General features: G+C 49.9%; 7 protein-coding genes across 7 annotated transcripts; 3 read left to right on the forward strand and 4 right to left on the reverse strand.

The window, feature by feature from the left end:
• Nucleotides 1-853: 853 nt before the first annotated feature.
• Nucleotides 854-1315, reverse strand: tim9 (protein transporter TIM9; the record flags this gene model as incomplete). Its single annotated transcript, XM_043285729.1, has 3 exons — nt 854-1048; nt 1163-1232; nt 1308-1315. 3 exons carry the CDS (start codon nt 1313-1315, stop codon nt 854-856), a joined length of 273 nt encoding a protein of 90 aa, XP_043141664.1.
• A 2183-nt stretch (nt 1316-3498) lies between these two features.
• Aud_000215 (putative Rho GTPase activator (Sac7)) lies at nt 3499-6383 on the forward strand (the record flags this gene model as incomplete). The annotated part of the gene is made up of 3 exons (XM_043285730.1): nt 3499-3655; nt 3932-4084; nt 4150-6383. The coding sequence occupies 3 exons, from the start codon at nt 3499-3501 to the stop codon at nt 6381-6383; spliced, it is 2544 nt and encodes an 847-aa protein (XP_043141665.1).
• Nucleotides 6384-7297: 914 nt separating this feature from the next.
• Nucleotides 7298-8334, forward strand: Aud_000216 (PIG-F family protein; the record flags this gene model as incomplete). The annotated part of the gene is made up of 3 exons (XM_043285731.1): nt 7298-7726; nt 7831-8117; nt 8178-8334. The coding sequence occupies 3 exons, from the start codon at nt 7298-7300 to the stop codon at nt 8332-8334; spliced, it is 873 nt and encodes a 290-aa protein (XP_043141666.1).
• A 591-nt stretch (nt 8335-8925) lies between these two features.
• Nucleotides 8926-10587, reverse strand: Aud_000217 (uncharacterized protein; the record flags this gene model as incomplete). Its single annotated transcript, XM_043285732.1, has 1 exon — nt 8926-10587. One exon carries the CDS (start codon nt 10585-10587, stop codon nt 8926-8928), a length of 1662 nt encoding a protein of 553 aa, XP_043141667.1.
• A 2298-nt stretch (nt 10588-12885) lies between these two features.
• On the reverse strand, nt 12886-15431 carry Aud_000218 (putative DNA helicase; the record flags this gene model as incomplete). Its single annotated transcript, XM_043285733.1, has 5 exons — nt 12886-13021; nt 13080-13140; nt 13218-14668; nt 14725-14757; nt 14869-15431. The coding sequence occupies 5 exons, from the start codon at nt 15429-15431 to the stop codon at nt 12886-12888; spliced, it is 2244 nt and encodes a 747-aa protein (XP_043141668.1).
• Nucleotides 15432-17497: 2066 nt separating this feature from the next.
• Nucleotides 17498-18423, forward strand: Aud_000219 (pirin family protein; the record flags this gene model as incomplete). The annotated part of the gene is made up of 2 exons (XM_043285734.1): nt 17498-17846; nt 17909-18423. 2 exons carry the CDS (start codon nt 17498-17500, stop codon nt 18421-18423), a joined length of 864 nt encoding a protein of 287 aa, XP_043141669.1.
• Nucleotides 18424-18857: 434 nt separating this feature from the next.
• On the reverse strand, nt 18858-20564 carry Aud_000220 (uncharacterized protein; the record flags this gene model as incomplete). Its single annotated transcript, XM_043285735.1, has 2 exons — nt 18858-20515; nt 20561-20564. The coding sequence occupies 2 exons, from the start codon at nt 20562-20564 to the stop codon at nt 18858-18860; spliced, it is 1662 nt and encodes a 553-aa protein (XP_043141670.1).
• Nucleotides 20565-20616: the final 52 nt, after the last annotated feature.

The following is a 20616-nucleotide window of genomic DNA, read 5'->3' on the forward strand; positions in this document are numbered from 1 at the left end:
CCAGCTCAGCAACACGTCTATACGCTACATCTCAGTTATCAACTAATTCTCAGTTATCAACTGAGAAATATTATCCTAGCTCGACGACCTCTATACAGCCAGATCTCGAGCTCGAGGCCGAGTTCGGCCTGTTCTCTCAACCAGCCTGAGCTATGACGAGAGAAGTGTCGAAAGGGGTAATGTTTTCCGGGCGACATTTGGTCCGTGTCCCGCCAAGACCATCACCAGCTACGAGCCTATGAGGCAAGATAGCTACCAGGAGAAAAATTGGATAGATAGATGATAACAGAATGCTGCGTTTTATCGTTCAAAATAATTGACTAATCTCACAGCTTTGACACAAATCGACCGATAAGTTTCGATCCTAGGACGGAACTAGATCGTACTGATCAACACAATCACCCAAGTTGGAGATTTTTTCCCAAACCTATCCTTGCATCAGGCTTGCTTTTCTTTGATAAGAAAGCTCCAACTGCATCATACTGAGTTACAGATTGCCTAGACAGATACCTATGAAAGTAGATCGTCTCAAATGTCTCCGAGTTTTGTGGCTTCAGTGCCTCGATTTTTCTGTATTGGACAATGCGACGGGCTTCATCCCATCAAGGGCTACCGTCTCATGAGTCACAAAAGTAGGAATATGCTATATGGTACATGTTACACAGATCAAAGCAAGCCCAAGACGATACCTCTCACTACAGCTCCTTCGAGGAGGATTCTCCTCCGCTTTCATGCAGGAACCAGCCCAAATGCCCATTCATTGAGCCGAAGACAATCATGCCCCAGGGCTGTGAAATAGAACCCAACACATTTTATACACCATACGAGGAGAAGAGACAGGACCAGAGGTAGATTACCGGCCGGGCATCTGTCCACCCTGCATCATAGCAGCGTTCTGCTCCTGGAAGCGCTCGTTCAAGCGACCAGAAGCCTTCATATATTTGTCCACACAGCGCATGACACAACCTTCTTCACGGGAGATGAGAGACTTGGTGGTGAAGTCGTTGACGCAGTTGTCGAAGCAGCGCTGGACGAGCTTGGAGTACATCTGTATGGCGAAAAAACAGTCAGAAGCAGGCCTCGCCGGTCGATGGATTGAAGATATTGAACACTGGGTAGGACACGTTGGGCAGCCGGATCAAGGCGACAGATAATAACATACAGTCATAAACTCCTTCAGTTGCTTCCTTTCCATGCGAGAAGCGAGCTCTCGCTGTTCCGCGGCTGTAAGTCTGATGTTCCAGTTAGTTTAGCGCACGAATACCAAAAAGTGCTTGGTAAAGACTCCGTGGGTAAAAAGGTCTTACCCGTCCATTATGATGTGATCTAGATGTGGCTTGCAAGAGAAAGCAAAGAGAGAAATGCAGACGTTATGTTTCGAGCAAGCACGATAATATTTGATGGACCGGCACTTTGATAACCTTGATGCTGCGGAAGCTACTGTTTTTCAGTCACGTGATACTTGATGAGCTCATGTGACCTCAATCAACTACGTGTACCTCTGGATTATGAGGATGATGCCTCAATGTGCGAATTTTAAGCGTGGACCTGAGAATTTATTGCTCGGGTCAACTGAAGGTTCATCGCAGCTACTCAGTACACCAATTTCATGAGCACTTATTGAGAATCACGCTTAATCAGTGTCATTCAGCTCACTGCCGCGGTTATACAACGGAAGAAAGCTCATCCACACCCGAAATGTCACCAACCAACTTGACTCTACACCAAAGAGACTAACCGCTTTAGGAAAGCCCTGCATCCAATTTAAGAAAAGAGCGCCGCCACCAGCCAGCAGTTGGGCCCTGGAGTCCTGGACAGGCTGGACTAATGTGGAAATTGTGGCATGGACGGAACCATGGTTGTCAGCCTTGCTACATTGCCAACCCCGCCAGGGTCACCACCCATACATACCTTACTATGTAAGTGGCCACAGCCAGCTAATAATCAATGGGGTGAATGCTCTCTTGCTCAGGCTTGAATTATCTATGCACTTAACGGCTAGTTTCCGATAGGAGGTTTTCCTTATTGCAAAAAAGTTCCCGATGCCTCTTCTGTCCACAGTTACTTATGTGGCATACTGGCATTTGCTTCTGAGTGGTCTTGGTGGATCAGTGGCTTCACGCATTACCTATCTGAATTTAACCGTAGATTAATTATTAACTGTGCCGCGGCAGACTCCGACTGGTATGGCAATATCCGTATTCGAGATAGTTCAATTAGCATATATATTGAGCTTACATCTGTGGCGTGTACCCCTGTTAGCCTGGGAAGAGTTCGGTATGTCAGTTACGTAGTTTACAGAGTAGTGAAGTGCCTGTTCGATTCATCGTCATTAAATCATTCTTAGTTATGGTGGTGTGCCTTTCTTTGTGTTTGGGCCCTGCCGACTAGGTTATCTGGACCCAAGGGTCTCGATTGCTTAAGAGGGGGGGGTGAGTCTCTTACTAAAATTTCCCTGCGAGAAGACACAGTCGGTACTTGGTACCTAACTAATCTACTACCTTAGTCTAGTGCTACCTTTTAGTCGAAACTAGCCGTACCTGCTAATGTGGGCGGAGAATCGTCAGCGTCCCATCGGCTTTTTCGATAGTCTAGACACCTAAGACAAGCAGGACTCCAAACTTCCAGAGCTGGTTCCTTGGTTCTGGGTCTTTTCACAACTCATATAGCAATAAGCAATCATTACATAGCGCCCTGTAAGGTACCTCCCTAGTCATTATGTATGTACTCCGTAGATGGTAGTCGATCACCTCAGCGGTCATGGTCATAGTTGTCGATGCGTAAGATAATAATAATAATAATAATCGGTTCAGCCCATCAACGCCCCTCATCCTCCTCCATCGCCATCTCCTTCGTGGTGTTCCGCCAATCCTTTCTCTACTCCTCCTCTCTTTCAGGCGTTCTAACTGATTATTGAATGCAAAACCCACCCCTGTCCCCATTTAGTCTTCACTCCCTTGACTGAGACCTTCTCTAAGGGATTGGTTCTTCCCCTCCCTTTCCACAGTTCCCAGAGGAGCCTGAAGCCACTGTCAGCCTGAAGAGAGTGACCGTCCCTTGTGCCTCTCCAATCACCCTTTCTTCCATCCACCTTACCCTTAACCCCTCCGACTTGACCACTTTTCTCCCGCCCTTTTTCCTTCTTCTTTCCCCCATACTCCCGTCCTCAATATTCCAGCACCATCTCATCGCCCCTCGGTCGCATTTATCATCGAGGCATCCACGGGACTTATCGAACTTGATTTCCCCGCAATATTAACTGACCGTCTCCTTCGGCGATCCGCTGGGGGCGTTGCGGACGGCGCGCGGCTCTTTCTTCCGCTGGTTGACTAGTCCTCGTGCTATTTTGGGATCAGTTCCAGCCTCGGGATTCCTGCGAAAACACGAGGGCGGTGACAAAGGACTCGATAATTTATCACTTATCCCAGAGGTACTCTTTCGAACAAGAGTCCCTATTGACCTCCCACCAACGTACATTTCTCGAGGACTTTCGACATCATGGTGACAGGCAAGTCGCAGCCTGGCACTGAGCCGATCCACCCACTCCCACCCTCTGCGAACCATGCCGGAATCGCGACCTCTCCACCATCAAAGCGAGACCTAGCATCTTGGTGGAGGCAGTTCAAACGTAACACGAGGAAAGAGGATGTCAAAGGTACGTTCTTGGAACGAAAAATCCCTTGTCTGTTGGATGCGCTGGTTTCTGAGTTGCCCGGGATGTGTGACCTTGGGTGCGAACGAGCGCTCTTGGCCTATGCGACACCTTTCCTCCAGTTCAACAAACTTGACCGCTAGCCCTGTTTTTGTTATGTTTGCTACATCCATTCTGCATGCAATTGCTACAAGTGTATACAGAAACCTGCTTTGCTTGATGCTTGGATTACTGCCGCGACCTATTTCTTACGTGAGGCTAATCCGCCTTTTCTCACAGAAAAGCCTCAGGGTATCTTCGGTGTTCCCCTCAATGTCAGCATCAAATATGCGAATGTCGCAATCTCCCTCACAAACGATAATGGCGAAAGCTTCATCTATGGTTATGTGCCCATCGTCGTCGCCAAGTGTGGTGTTTTCTTGAAGGAAAAAGGTACAAATAATCGAACTTCTCCTCTGCTCGGGCGAACGGCCTACTGATTGCGGTTTTACTTCCAGCAACGGACGTCGAAGGCATTTTCCGTCTAAATGGATCTGCGAAACGTATCAAGGATCTGCAAGAAATCTTTGATTCGCCGGAGCGGTATGGAAAAGGGCTGGATTGGACCGGATACACTGTGCACGATGCTGCAAATGTCCTGCGTCGCTACCTTAATCAACTCCCAGAGCCGATCGTCCCTTTGGACTTTTACGAGCGGTTTCGCGAGCCGCTACGCGCGTACCAGAGGCAGGTTCAGGAAAATGGATCCTCGGCTGATTCGGATGCTTTTGATCACGCAAAGGCTGTCGCGGCCTACCAGCAATTAATTAGGGAACTTCCTCCACTCAACAAACAACTGCTTCTCTACATCCTTGATCTCCTCGCCGTCTTTGCGTCCAAGTCTGACCAAAATCGAATGACATCGGCTAACCTCTCTGCCATTTTTCAACCTGGGCTACTGTCTCACCCACAGCACGATATGTCGCCAGATGAGTATAAACTGAGTCAGGATGTTTTAATCTTCCTGATCGAAAACCAGGACCACTTCCTTTTCGGAATGAATGGTACTGCCGCAGATGAACAGACTCTGAAGGAGGTCGAGGGCGGTGCTCCTCGCCGGACGACGACGACGACTTCCAACATTAGACGCTCAGTATCCAGCGCGAGCGGCGGCGCGGATAGCTTCCGCAAATACGAGAATCTGCGTAGGAACGTCTCCGTCTCCTCCAAGCATTCGCGTCATTCAAACAACTCTCCTGGACCGGTGACACCCACATCCTTGAGTGGTGTTGGAGTCCATCGGAGCAACACATTGCCATCTAAGATGTCGCCAATATCTTCCGCGAGGTATGGCAGGGTTCAGGAATCAACCAGTGTCCAACCGTCTGGGCTCAACCCTTCTGTCCAAAATTCCCGGTCATCTAGCCGCCCCCCCACATCGCGGGAGGAAAGCAGCCAGACGACGCCGGCGCCTCCGTCAGGATCTAACGCCGAAACTGGCACTACTTACATTCACTCATCGACCCATGGTCCCATGCCAAAGGTTGCCGAAGGTGTCGCGCCCATCACCGAGAAGCCTGTCATCCAGGACCCTCTAACGACCCTGGTGTCCTCTCCTCCGCCGCCCGTTGTGACTCCAACCAAAGAGCGAAAGTTGTCCAGTTTCTTCACCAAGTCCCCTCCGCAGAACGGTGAGCTGAAGGAACCCCGGCAGCCAAATCGCCTGAAGAAGAAGCGGATTCCAGGAAGTGCCAGCGAGAGTGCCCACAGTTCTTCTCTGTCACTACAGGCAGCGCCATCTGAATCCGTCATTCCCTCGGCTGCACGGGCACACGATGCAGATGGCGAAGCCGGAGGGGCGACCCCTAGACCCCCTAACACGACAAATCCCGGAGATGAGGCCACCATTAACGCTGGCGAAGAGACGCCAGGTGTGCAGAACGACGTACACAATGCAGACAATTCGCTGAAACCGCATGGCTCGCGCACACCTTCTATGAACTCTCGCTCCTCATTCACAGATCATTCGGATTTGGATCAGACAGACGAGAAGGCGGACCGCAGGGAACATCGACGGAGTTGGAGGTTCCCTCGGTCGTCCAAACGCAGCAACGAACAAATCGGACTCGGTCTTGCGTCGCCACCCCTTTCCGCATCAAATCCCAGCGCTGAGCGCAGCACGACGTCAGTGGGCAGTTGGCACCAATCAAGCAAGAGCTCTCCGTCGGATTTGCAGCAGTTCGCCAACGACCCATCCCAGCAACCTTTGAGCCTGGACGCTGAGGTAAGCAATATCGCAGCTTCAAAGGAAAGCATAGAGCCCGAGAAGCGGAGCCTGTTTGGAAAGTTCAAAGCCAAGGTTGCGCAGGTTCGGGATGGCGTGAGAGATTCGGAAAGAGACCGTACCAGAAGCCCGGCGCAACCGGATTCGGAGAAACCCGCGTCCAACCATACCCTGTCCCCTGCTGGCAAGGATAGAATCAGCAGTCGACCTGCGCAAATCGATGTGCCAAACGAGAGCAGAGAAGAGCAAACCCGCTCTCCAGTATCCCCAATCATGCCCAGCTCCGGCCTGCCCCCCGCGATCCCGGAGGAACCCCGCACTCCAGAGAGTCCTGTCATGTCGCGTACCGATCCGGACTTGGACAAGGAAGCATCAGCCGCCGTCCCTCCTGATCCTAGCAACCCATCGCACACTGAAGCTCTTGCTGCCCCGCAGCCTGACCAGAGCAAAGAACCTCTCCTAAATTAGATGCCCTCGTCAGGCTCGGCATGTTATTGCCCTGAGCACCCCGGAACGATTCGCGGGGCGAGCCACTGCTCGCCCTATGTCATTTTTTGGAATGTAACGCAGCCAGATGCTTATTTTGCAATGCTTTTCCGGTCCTTTGGTATGCTCAGAATTGCCGGCATTCCATTATTCTTGTGTATCTTTTCTTTATGCGTGTCGAAGTCCTAGCTATAAGTCCGCTTCCGGGAATGTGTTCTCACCTCGATTCTACACCTTCTTTTGATTTGCTGGCTATGATGTTCAGGTGCCTATCTAGAGAGCGGCGTTGAAGCTCTTTTGGAGTCTGTTTGTTCTCGATGCCAACTGAATAAGTGGGAGTGTATATCGCGTCTCTGTTCGGTGGGAGTATCCCATTCATACCCTTGATCCCCTTTCTGTTACGCCATTTCATGCGTCACGATTTACGTTTTCCCGAATTTCCTTTCGTCCTCGCTACATGGTAGTTGGCTTTGCTTCTGGTGTTACCTGTCGTCCGTGTGGGTCTAGGACGGAAAGCAAACGACATAGAGCACTTTTTCGAAGCTTGATTCGCTTCCTGTCAGTAAAATGTAAATCAGTGGTGTCAGTTGCGCCCATAAATGAGGACAACGTAGAATTTGTTATTCAGAATTCAAGAGTATTCAAACGATTGATTTACTGTGCCTGAAGATGAAGGCGGCTTGGATTGACACCTGACAATCAAGGCAACCAAGCCATAGCTCATGGGATGAGCCAATCAGGAGTCAGGGGATCCGGCCCTGCCGCCAAACTCGCCGGAATAATTCGACATCGTCTCCAACTGTCTCAAGTTCAACCCGCACTCGTTCTCAACATCGTCCTCGACTCTCCTTTGAATACTTCACAAGGGCGCTCCTGCGCCCACTACTCCCCTCACCATGACTTCCGCGCCACCCTCCCCCCTCCGCGCAGTCAATGCCGCTTCCTCCGCGCCAGTCCCCCCTCTGGCCATGAAACCCTCCGCTCCGCCCGTAAATATCCTCCCAACCCAGCTTGCCCGAACATACTCATTCGTCCATCCCGCCGCGCTGCTGGCCATCCTGGCCGTCCGCTTCGAGGCGCTGGTCGCTGATCCCGTCGCGGAAATGCTGAATACCCTCCCCTTCCTGGCCCTGCTGCAGGTGACATATGTGATGGTGTGTCTGCCGCCCGCGGGGTCGGTGCTGTCCTCGTCGCCGGTTTCCCCGGTAGGCGAAGGAGACGAGAAAGAGAAAGAGAAAGAGAAAAGGAAACTCCCGCTTCGAGCGGGGAAGCTTGCCCGGAAGAAGAACCAGGCGCATGCGGCGGGTCTGTCGGCGAAGTTGACGGTATGCACTTCCTCCTCTTTTCGCAGACATGTTTCGATCATGGTCAATTTTGAATTGCTGGTGCTGGTGCCGGTTGCTGATGCTAATGGTTGTTGATGACACAGCCCGCACTCCTCTCCCTGATCCTCACCTTCCTCCTTGCAACGCCCGTCCTCGCCTTTCTCCTCGTTCTCTTCGGCGCCCCCCTGACAACACACAATGCCGAGACGGTCCTCTGCGCCGCGCACATGGCGCTCCTGGCCTCTACGGCGCTGATCTACGTGCATGGTGTCGATGGTGCCGTTTGGCGCGAGGTGTGGGCGTTTGCCCGCCCGGCTGATGCCGTCTGGGGCGGTGCGCTGGGGACGGCTCTTGGGGCGTGGCTTGGTGCTGTGCCGATTCCGTTGGATTGGTGAGTTTCCCTTTTTGTGGATTCTGAGTTGTGGCTGTGTGGATGCTGATGGGTGATTAGGGATCGTCCTTGGCAGGCTTTTCCGATTACTATTCTGACGGGTGCGTATATCGGGTTTGCCGTGGGGTCTGTGGTTTGTCGGTCGTCGTGGTTGTTTGGGAAATGGCTTGAGTTCATGCCTGAGCAGGATGAGGTTCGGGATAAGAAAACGGAGTGAGTCGGGGAAAAGGGGCTTAAAGGATTGCGCTGGGTTGAAGCATAGGCATTTAGCGTCTGTAGTTTTATTTTTTATGGTTCTTGTAGATAGTACGTAGTAATAGTGTTGACCTGCATCTCTTGTCTTACGGGCTAGATTTGAAGTTTTATGTTTCAAATCCGGAGTCTCGGCATGTCCTTCAAACTATTGATATCTATATATGGAAGGAGTTATAGACCAAGTGGATGGTGGTATCATAGGACAGACTTTCATCATGGAGCTGTGAATGAAAAAATCAAGAGGGTCATGACGGGCCCCTCTACGGCCAGTGCGATCAAGAGCGCTTGTTCAACAAATTAAATCAGTCATGAAAGAGGGTAATTTGCGATAGCTTCAGCCTGGAAAAGGCAGACGCCATGGAAAGGTCTCAAATGGCGCGTTGTTTGAAAGAGAAGAATGAAAGAGGTGGAATGATTGATGGATGTTTTTCAAGAGCCTCATCGCCTCCGCCGCGTTAATCTTAGGGATAGATAAGATTTGATATTGTATCCGGCTGATTATGGCCCCGAAAGGCAGCTCAGAAGGCGGACGATGACTGGCGGCTGGGGATGTTCATATCATACGAGCAACCTCAATGCGCCGGTTACACTGCCACTTCGGTCGTCCGAACACGTCGTCCCTGGAAGAGCCCCCAGGACTCTCCACTTCGGATTCACTCTCGTACGGCGAGCCGATCTTTTCCGCGCAGGTCACGGAGTCGGCTGGGCAGCGAACCAATGCTTTCCTCATACGATCAAGCTCCTGAGACTCTCGGCTGCGGATCGGGTACATCGTACCCACGGATATCGAGTTGTTAGCGAGCCGCTGCAGTTGCTCGATGTCTTCCTTGAGACTGGTAACCTGAGTCTCCAGATTTCTTCGCGCAGTCTGCTCCCTTCTCAGGAGCATGACAAGTGCGCTGTATTGCTCGACTGAGATCCCGCTGAAGTCGCTTAACGAGGTCGAAGATGGTGTTTGCAAAGTCCGCGATGGTTGCAGATTGCTAGGCCTTATCGTAGCGGTGCTAATTGGCCGACCGTCCGGCGTGAATTCGTCGCTCTTAAGCTCCCCGGTGCCGGCGGGCTGGGGGTGAGCCGATGACTTGTTACGGACATGTCGTCTGCTCTTGGTGGGGGTAGAGACTTTATTTTCTTTCGGTGCCTCAGCCGGCGACGGTCCAGCGCGGACATTCTGCATTCGAGCAATGGCAAACTCAAGGTCGATTAACTTGACCTCTAATGTTGTGAGTCTCTGTTCAAGAGAGATGTCTTCGCTATTCTGCATGCAGTTTACGAGATCTCCAATGTTCGGCGTTATGCCCTCCAGTTGCTCCTGCTTCCGAGGCCCTTCAACTGGGCGCTCGCTGGGAGTTTCGGTTGCACTGGCAACTGTTGTTCTTGTAGGAGGCCGGTCGGACATTTCGCTGTCCGAAGCCATATCAAGAGCTGATGAATTGACGTAGGTTGTTTCGGTGCTGCGTCGCCTCCACTGAATAGGGGACATTTGGTGATCTCGTGCCATCGCGCGAAGAGCATCAGCACTCCGTGATCGCCTCTTTACTCGAAGATCCTCGCGGCGCAGCAGGTCCGTCTGGTCACTATTTGCATGAGAGCTCCTGTCCCGGCTCCATCTTGCATTATCCGTATTGAAAACTGTCTCCATCGCGATTCGGCCGTCTTCGGACAAAATCAAGCTCGGTAGTGTAGCTCGCCGGCGACAAGAAAGTGCCGGTGCAAAGCTATGAGAGCTAGCTTCGAGCACTCGCGAGCCACCAGCTTCCCGTTGAAGAGGGCTGCTCGACATTGGCGTCTGTGACTTTGGACTGTGGAGCTCTAAGAAGGAAATCCCGGCTATATCCTTGTCTGACCGAGGTGTTTGCGAATTTGGGGTGGGAGAATCCGAGACAGCATCGTCGAGATCATCAGTATCACTCCGCCTTTTGCGGGTGAAGATCTTTCGCATGACGGTCTTCAGAGTGCTTCCTGTGCGCCGATGCATGTTGGGCCCTCTTGTGTCTGGGGCATGGTGCAAGGGCGCTGCTGCTTGGGAATTTCCGCGCAATGTGCTCGCTAAAATAGGAGACTTTGAGCCGCGTAGACGTCCACGGGGACTCAATACCATTTGGTGGGATGTCACCTGTGGTAAAGCGGTGCCCTCATACGACTCCTGTGCTAGAGTGGAGCGACGGCGAAGCTGCAGGGAGCTCCTTTCTGTACTGAAGCTGGAGCCCGCCATCTTCATTCAAATGCTTCTTGTATAATATATTCAGCCAAAGCGCGATTGAGATCGGCGACTGTAGGGATATGATATATGCTTTGTTATTGAACCCGGGTATTCAGAGGGCATGTGTGTAACTGGACTTTGCCAAGCAGAAAGTATAGCTTGAAGCTTATTTGAAGCGAATGTATGAGAATATATCGACTGAGAACATATGGGGTATCTCGAATATAGGGAATCACTGGATCGAAACAAGGAGAGTGCGCCTGGAAGCAAGAGGGGCAGTTAGCAAAGTATTCCGCATTGACACAACCAAAGTTAGCGCAGGGAGCCGGTCGAAGGGTTTTATCAAGATCGATTCTTACGTTAGAGTTAAATCAAGAATGTGTAAGCAATTGGTTCGATATCTTAAGAGGCCATGTTCGAGCCAAAACGAGAGACAAGAAATGCAGATGAGATGATGTCAATCGTCCCATCAATCGAAGATCACAATAAGTGAGAGAGGTGACCAGATGATCAAATGAGGGACAATGAAGCTACCAGTGGTAAGTGATCGTGATTGAGATGGTCTTGTCAGACGTCGCTATCTCCACACAATCCGAAGGACAACCGGGGGATATCTGCGCATGGGAGCAGATAGCATCGGAACAAAATAGCCTAATTGGGGTAATCGTGGACAACGGAATGCAACGAAAGACACGACGCTTGTTCTGGATGCATGACCGATGCGTTGACCTAAATCGGGAACAAGACGTAAGAACACGGGCTGCAGCAGCGAGCGACTGGAGTCAAGCTGAGTGAGAGAGGGATGTTCAACAGGAGATCGACCGTAAGGAGTGTCAGAGAATCAGACACACATTTCCGAAGTGAGCGAAATAATGGCCAGACCAAGAATTGTGAGACCGATACGTTGTTCAAGGAGGAAGGCTCTGAGAAAATGGAAGCTAAGAGGTAGCAAAGTAGGCGGGCTGTATGGAGACACGGAGTCAAGATTCAAACTACTAATTCCTGACGGCATCATCGTCGGATACACCCCATCCAGGAGTATCCAAAGAGAACGGCGGGTTGGCAAGACTATTCGGGCCTTACGACCAAGTGGGCCAACAAAAAGAACGGATGTTTGGGCGGCGGCTGTTAGTGCCGCGTCGGTGCGTTCAAGGCAGTTTCAGTTCTGTCAGGGGGTGGGAAGTCGCTTGAATCTCAATCCCGGTCAAACTTGAGGATCGTAGGCTTCTGGATTATTCTGGTCTGAAATTCCACATGGTCTGTGCTGCGAATCATCAGTGTGCAAAGATGAATGTTGTCAGTCCGACCTGCCATCATCCTTGTACTGAAGGTTCATTGTTGGTCAAAGACTTGAACATCGAGCAATCCGCAAAGTCAATGAGAACCTGTAATGACAAGATGGCGTACTTCCAAGGTAAATAGTGCGTGGAACATGAGCTCTGAGTTTGAGCATCAGTCTGTAAGACGGCAACTGTGAGATGGTGGGAGGTGCTGAGACACGCCAAGTGGGTGCTCGGATTTGGAATTCCCTTCTAGGTACCCGCGATTCGATTTTCATGTCCAGAATCTCGAACAACATCGTTTGACACGGCTTATCTGCAGAATGAGCGCATGCGCTAGGGAGTAGGGACTGTACGAAGTGGGCCTAATGAGACGTCTAGCTGATAAACAGTTAGTGCCATGCGCTTCTTTAAGTCTGGGCTCTCCATTGAATGCCTAATAGCACATGGTATCTACAGCTCTGGCATAAGCAATTAATGATCTCAATAGCATTAATAGCCACGTAGTTCTACAACCTAACATAGGATTCTTAGCAGGCAATAGACTGGCCTTGCTCTCAAATTGCTCGTCAACCTTTCTAGCTGTGATAATCCCTGCCTCGTCAGTCCGACGTCATGTACACAGTGATCCGAACATGACTTGAAGGCATAGAGACTTTCCCAAAACCTCGCATCTAGTCAAAGTTATTCTGGCCAGTCAAATGGTACAGATCTAGGTAGATCTCACAATTATAACAGCCACAGGTTGCGGGGAATGCTGCGCTCAGACGCACGAGGATCTGCGGTCTGAGGATAATTGCATCAGTTATTGTAAGGTCTCGACATACGACGAGACCGTGCGGCATCAGCGTAAGGCAAGCAGTAGAAGAAGTGTCGCTCAAAGCCTGGTCCAACGGGATCGTTTTGTTGGGAGCAAGTGCTGTTTACACTCGTCTTTCAGGACACTACGCAGCTTGGTGTCGATAACCTGGTTATCGCAACGTCTTGTCTCAAAAGCAACTGTCTATCAACTTCATAGACTCGCCTTCCTTTACAATAGTTCCCCTGCATCTGGGTAACGTAGGTCCGCATGTTCCTCGAGAAACCCCATCCATCGCTTGAGAAAGGCACTTCCTCTGCATGGCCAATATTTCACGTTAGCAGGCTGCCGGCACTCGTCCGCAAAACTGGCAAACGCGAATGCAATTCCTTGAAAACAAGACCTGATGATTGCGGTGCACTCACTTGCTGATTGTCTCCGAATCACCACATATGCATAGATGTCGTTTAGGACGAGTCATGGCGACTAAAAGACATTGCAGGCAGATTAGCAACAAGTAAAGATGGAAGGTCCAATCAACAATGAGAGAAAGGGAGACATACCGTTCAAACGCCGCTTCTCCGCGAGAAACCCCACTTCGTGCTCGGAATTACTGCGAACAAGACTAACCACCACAGCCTCCTTCTCACGGCCTTGGAAACCATCTACACTTCCGAGCTCAAGACCCGGATACTTTTCTCGGAGCATGGAAGAAAGCAGGGCAAGCTGACCGTTGTACGGAGTAATACAGGCAATATCTTCAGGCCTCACGCCGGCCTGTATGAGGTTTTGCACGTGCTTTGCGATGACCAAAGCTTCCATTTCGTTGCTCTTGCTTTCGCCGAGCAATGCTTCCTTTTTCCCTACCTCGTCATCTTCAGTCTTCTCAGGAAAGTCGCCGCCCTGCGTGTCCCAGAATACGACTGGCTCTCGCGTGTCATCAGTCTCCTCAACCTCATAGGGCAAATCCTTAAGGAGACGTGACTTCACGGACTCCGCGGCAATAAGTTTAGATTCGTATAGCTCGTTGGAGGGGAACTGCATAATCTTTTCATGCATCCGATACTGCGTGGTTAGCATCCTCTTGATACCGGGTCCATGCAATGAAAGAAGTCGGTCAAACAAGGTTGTCTCCAGAGAAACATCGCCAATGATTTCTGTAGAATTGACTAAAGCGTCATTCGCATCTGATTTTCCTCTCTTCTTTGCGCTCTTTGATTTTTCAACGGAAGACTTGACGGTAGGGGGAAGCTGCAGGTGATCTCCCGCAAGGACCACTTTAGACGCTGACAATAAGGGTATCCAACACTGAGCCTCCAGAGCCTGACTTGCTTCATCAATAACGACTACGTCAAACTTCTGATTCTTCAGTTGGTGGCCGCCGGCCCCATGGAGTGTGGCAACGACGACATTGCTTTCGCTGACCAGGTTGTCCACACATTTTGACTCCCGCTCGCGAAACTCTCGACGAAGCTCTTTTAGATCATCATAGATTGCGCGCCTCTCCCGACCGGTCCTGGTTTTGCGAATACTAGCTTGTTTTTCATCAATCTCCTTTCTCACGTCTTTGACGATCGCTGCCGCTTCTGACGTATGAGTGAGTACTTCAAGGGAATGCTCAATGACTGACGGCAGCAAACGTGCGGGATGGCCTATGCGTACAACTGGTACTTTGTTGGGAGCCAGCCTTTCCACGATATTGTCGACGGAGATATTCGACGGTCCGCAAACTAGTACGCGGAGCTTTCGTTTGACCATTTGTAGAATCAGCTCAATCAAAGTGTGAGTCTTGCCTGTACCGGGAGGCCCGTGGATGAGAGCCACATCCCGAGACGCTAAGGCAAATCGTATAGCTTCTCTCTGTGAATCATTTAGACTTGGATCGACGAACTCAACGGGGCCAATGGCGTCATGATCTGGTTGCATTGGAGCCGTATGACCAAAGGCAACTCGCATGAAGTGCGAGTATTCCGAGTCCGTCATTTTAGACATTTTCTCCATGGTTTGATTCATACTAGAAACGTAAGCCATTCAATGCCGCAAGAGCCACGGGGGAGGCAGCCCACATACCGTCGGTACGTCACGTCGTTTGCAAGTTTTATGCTGCAGTCGGCCATTAGCATGAGTCGGATACGAACGGCTTGCTACCCTTAGTATAGGAGGGAGTGTCGGAGGTCAAATGAGCCGTGTTGCATTGAGTGACAGAGAACATACAGCCATAATTTCTTCCCCCAGAGCTCCTCAATGGCCTCATCGTCCTCCTTGGATCGGCCGCCACCACCTCTGTGACCAAATGCAATCCATATACTTTTCTCTCCAACTCTTGTAACAACCCCTTCCGGACCCTTGGATGCTTCAACTGCATCTTTCCCACCAGCTTTGCCTTTATCCTTCGAAAGCTTTTTGCTTCCAGACCCACTTGCATCGTTCACACGGACAATATCCCCGACTCGGATTCCGTGCGCACCAAGCCTCGGTTCGCCGTCAGCTCCAGCTTTGTCAACGTCGCCCTTGTTCGTTGTAGATTTACTCGAGGATACAGCTGCATCGGCAGTGAATTCGCCGACAACGCGCCCTCCCAGTCCGGTACGGCATTGCGACAACACAATTCCCGTCAGCGCATAGCCTGTTGCTTGTAGAGTTCGGCGCGTCGAAGGTGAGACTGAGGCAGCGGTACTGGCTAGCGAGGAGGAGGAAATTTCAGCTTCGTGCTCTTGAAGAAGTAGCTGCAATTGAGCTTGTGCGAAGCGGGGTATCGATATCGGTGTAGGAGACATAGTGGGAAGGGAGAACTCGAATTCCTAGAACGTCATGAGATAGAAGCTTTCACAAGGACACCAGAGCATTATTAGATACGTTGAACACAGGCGAGTTTTGCGATAATAGCACCTGTCGAGAGATATCAACCGACACTGGCATGGAGAGCTTTGGAAGTGGTCGGAGATAAGAGATCTAGCTATGTCCGGAGCTGGGTGCCTTGTCACGTGTATGCGATAGTTAACTAGAAGTGATCTGGCTTATTCATTGTTGTATAACTCCCATCGTGTACGTTGTCAATCCCTCACATATGCAAGGCACTAACGTACCATGGATGGCCCGTGTCGGTTCTCGTAAAACTAGGTTGTAGGCGCAAGGTGAAGGCTCATTTGCTTTATTTGGGCCGATTTTCGGTCCTACAGGGGCCTCGATCATTGTATAATGAGCGCGAGCCACCCTTACTGATGAAAGCTTCAGGCAGCACAAATCGCTTCTCTGAGTGAGACGCCGATTTCCACCGTACTTCAGATACATATACCAGCAATGATTTCTGTACAAGATATTCATTTAGGACAGTCTCTATGCGTGCTGTGCAGACAACCTGCAGTTATTTGGTCACATATTCTTGGTGCGTCCTCCTGTTTCTCATACCCTGTGCACGTCTGATATAATTGACAGACCTAAATCAAAATCTGTTCACTGTCCCTGGGTGTGGCAGTTCATGCGCGCGCTGTTCTCGATCGCCGTATCCATCTCTGGTTCCATGCAACGTGCTACAACGTTTCGCAGGATAGCTACGAGCCCTACAAGAAACCTACATCTAAAGATTTAAGAAGGTTTACTGATGCAACCAGACCCGTTTATAAATGTCAACATGACGAATGTGGGGAATTTGCGTCGGTTATGGAAGGTCTCTATGTTGAATCAATTGGACGAGTGCACTGGCATTATGATCTCACTCAAGAGTATTCAAGGCCTGTGTACATCAAAAATGGCGCTGTCGATGGACGAGATTGTATTAAGTCATCCGAAGTGACATACCTGGCACGGATGATGATGTAGACACAGCTAGACAGCAGAAGTTACCAGAGCATGGCATTATCCCTTTGTGATTTGGCCACTTGGTGATAGAATAAACATATATAATGACTAGATTGAGGTGCAAGATGTAGATTTTGATTCCGAGATTTCTATCTCGGGACACGTAAGCAGCATGGTGTGGAACGACATAGAAGGTAACAATAATTCTCAGAGGCAGCTATTTTGGAAAGTCTGGGAAGAGATATGATCATTCAAACATGAATTGATTCTTGTTTCTGGTTACATATAATGCATTTGTATTTCGCGCCCATGAAGAATGCACTACGCATACTAAGAGAGATATTAAGCTTATTATAGCCAAGAATAGTGTTAAGGATGTAATCAAGTCAGATTAAAATATATATGTAAGTATATATAGCGCCTGTTATATTGCATTGACTTCTCATTTTTAGAAAAATTTCCAATGATTTAGAAGAATAAGGAGCATTAGGGTTAGTTAGCTATCCTATGTACATAATTTGAGTGACCCTTCTCCGTTGACTGATGGGGTTATCCACACCACGTGACAAGATCTTTCAGTACCTTAGAACCCATACAATTGATCGTTCAGCAAATAGAAAGAATGAGCAAGAGAATCATTGCTGATTCAATATCGGCAATCCATTAATACTACTTGACTAATTATTCTGGCTCTTCTACTACGTTGTGGCTTATTCTTTGAGAATGACGGCACCCACGTCAGACTTGGTCCAGCACTTGGAGCTCTTTGTCAGGCCTTATCTCATGCTGATAAAGCTTAACCCTATCCAAAGTATGCTCAATGACGCCACAGCCCCAAGGACATATATAGCCGTGCTCGAGTTAAACAACCTTTTTTATTTTTCCCCTTTCACAAATATCAGAGAGTATCACAAGAGCAATATCTTTCAATCAGATATTGATACAATTCATTGAGTCGTCGCTTCATTTCGCCAACCAACAGTTCGCAGCGATAGCCGAAGTCAATCTACAGCACCTTTTGAAGACCCGGAGACAAAAGTTTATCATGTCAAAACCTCTAAGCCACATCAAGATAGCACTCCGTCGCTCCAGTGAGCGCGGATATGCTGAGCATGGCGGCTGGCTGAAAACATACCACACCTTTAGCTTCGCCGACTACTCCGACCACCGCTTTCTCAACTTCGGTTGCCTGAGAGTGCTGAACGAAGACCGCGTCGCAGCTCGGAATGGATTCCCACTACATTCGCACCGGGATGCAGAGATCTTCAGCTACATTCTCAGCGGCGAGCTGACACACCGAGACAGCATGATCAAGAAGGGAGCGGAAGGCGCGCAGGGCAAGCAATTCTACCGTATGCGAAGGGGCGATGTGCAATTCACGACTGGAGGAACTGGTAAGAACCTGCTTCTGATGCATTATGATTTTTCGAGGTGAAGAACCTAACCGGACAATCAGGAATTGCGCACTCTGAACAGAACGAATCGAGCAAACCCGTGCATTTCCTTCAAATCTGGGTCCTGCCCTGGAAGTACGGGCTGAAACCGCAGTATCATACGATGTCGTTCAGCGAAGAAGCTAAACGGAACGCCTTCGTTCCCATCCTGTCGCCGTTGGCAGCAGGGCCAGATGCAACCCCCGCAGAGGAAGAGGCAGCTCGTCCCAAAATTCCAGAGACGATTCCTATCCACGCCGACTTTCTAATGGGAGCTGGAATCATCGCGCCGAACGTGACGTTCAAATGGAATGTTGGCGCAGGAGATGCAGTCACCTCGAAGAAGAAGAGGAATGTATATATCCATCTGCCCATGACTAAACAGGGCAAAGCAAAAATCAGGCTAGACGGAAGGGAAGATGCTGTGTTAGAAGAAGGCGATGGTGCATTTGTTACCGGAGTGAACGCTGGTGATATGCTTGCAGTGGAAAGTATTGGGGAGGCTGAGGCTGAGGTGGTGGTGCTGGACAGTAATTGAAAGGCTGAATGTAATAACAAAAGATATCGCTTTCACTTTGTTTGAAATCTGGATAATGAATCTTCACTTCCAGCAAAAGCAATCACTTCTCTTAACTTCATTTTAGTCTTTGACTCACCTCACGTCAGCTTGCAAACAAAACTTTCACAGGAAAACCCAATTTTGTTGCACTTCAAAAGTTTAGATTTCCTGTTTACATATGTATTTTATCGATATGATTAAGAGTGGAACAGATTTTGGCAACAATATTGAATTTTGCTTTACTTTCAAATCAAATCGATAAGACGTCTCTAACCTCGCCGGCCTGGATACATTCGCTCAAATGGTAGCAAGGATGAGAAAATATGACCAAAGTAAGGACGATATGCCGAGCTTTGGAGATTCTCACCCTAACCTTTAGTAGACCCAGTCAAGAAATCGAAGACAAGCCGTTCTTAATGACCATTTTCGACAAACGGAAATTTGAACTCCAAAGGCCTTCTTACAACCGCATGCCCCATAACAAGTCGCTCCGCTGTCAGCTCATAGGATTGATCATCTTCGAGAAACACGCGAAACTCGCGAAGTCCTTGCAGGTCCTGAAAAGTTTCGAGCAACTTCCTCACGTACTTATTCCGATGTGGGGTTGCATTACGCCAACTAGATGACCTGGTACCCAAGTCCACGATGGTGAGAGAGAGGCGTGAAAGTTCAAAATGCTCCCGTATGAAGCGGCGTAACACTGACCAAGACACCAAGGCAGAGTCTTCGTGGGGCTTGTGGCTAGGCTTTGCGGGGTGTCGATGCATCGCAGGGAATTTGAAGACCAGATGGCGAATCAACATGAAAGACGAGGTTGGAATACTGTTCATGAAGCCCATCATGAGATCGGGGTCTTCCTCCACAAAGGCGAAGCGATTCATGGTAAAGAAGATTCGGCGCGCATCTTCATAAAATGCCCGACTAACAAGGAAGTACCTTACAGGCGACGAAAAACAGGAGCAAGTGGTGGAGTACGCCGTCTGACGGACAGGACAGAAGCACGCCGCCTGGAGCGGAGAGCAGGTGCCGCAGCAGGTGAGCGGGCGAGACTCATTTACACGCAGAGACTTGCGATCTATGAACGATACGATGCCTGATACCCGGCCCCCAGGTGGCAGGTAGGGGTCCAACTGGTTCACCAACAGGAATTCAAGTATTATCAGCTGCACTTCTTTAGGCAGATCAAAGTACGGAAAGGCACGATTTTCTCCGAGATTGCCAGTCAATCTCAGGGCATTTCTCTTGACGACGGGACGTATGTCCTCTTCCGGGGTGTGACTGAGATGAAAAGCACACTGAGAGAGGGCAGGAAATGGGTCCATAGCAGACATTATCTTGAGGGCCACTGCCATGTCCTTGACTCTGCACTTAAGGCTGAAATATCTGAGGTTGACCATTTGCTGAGCGGCGTAGCGGCAGAAACGACACCACAGCCGCAGAAGATTGCGCTGAGCGCCAGGCTTGATGAAACGATTGTCCCAGGTACGCATTTCGATATGCAAATATCCCACGTCTTCTGCGGCCCAATCGATGGCAGTAAAGAAGCAATCCCAGTCGTTCAAATTTGTAAGTACGAAACTAAAGCGATTGTGCGCCCAAAACAGGGCACCCAGGTCCTCCCGGAACTCGCGAGAAACCATGAGCACGTCTGTCGGCAGTCGTGGATGATCACAGAGTCGACCAGCGCGGGTGGCCCAATTTCCGCGTGTACGAAAAAGATTACGCATGTCGCACGTGTGGTCAGCAGCCTGTTTGACTCTGTGTGCCTCGGCCGTTATATCGATCAAACAAGGCCGTACTAGTCCTATGTACTCCAGAATCCGAAGCTTGGCTTTTTCTGGAAGTTGACAAAGGGACTTGCCAGCCTTCTTCGAAGCCGACATGCTTGTGGTGTCGTTCTCCCTATCTCCACCCTTGGAGCTAGACCCTTGGTTTTCAGATGATGATTTGACCGTACTCAACGACTCGAATAATGCAAAGAAGGACTCTTCATCAGGATCGAGCCGTCCCAACAGGGATCCGTTGCGATGACGCTGAAGAAGAGACTCGTCTGCAGAGGTCAGAAGCTGATCTAGGAAGGTAGTAGGCTCCGAGTGAATTGCAGGCTAGACCTTACCCATGAGTCTGAAGGATGCTCCGCGTCTCGAAGGCCAGGGAGCGTGATACTAATTA

The sequence above is a fragment of the Aspergillus udagawae genome (genome assembly GCF_001078395.1).
Source record: "Aspergillus udagawae IFM 46973 DNA, scaffold_1, whole genome shotgun sequence".
Lineage (NCBI taxonomy): Eukaryota > Fungi > Ascomycota > Eurotiomycetes > Eurotiales > Aspergillaceae > Aspergillus > Aspergillus udagawae.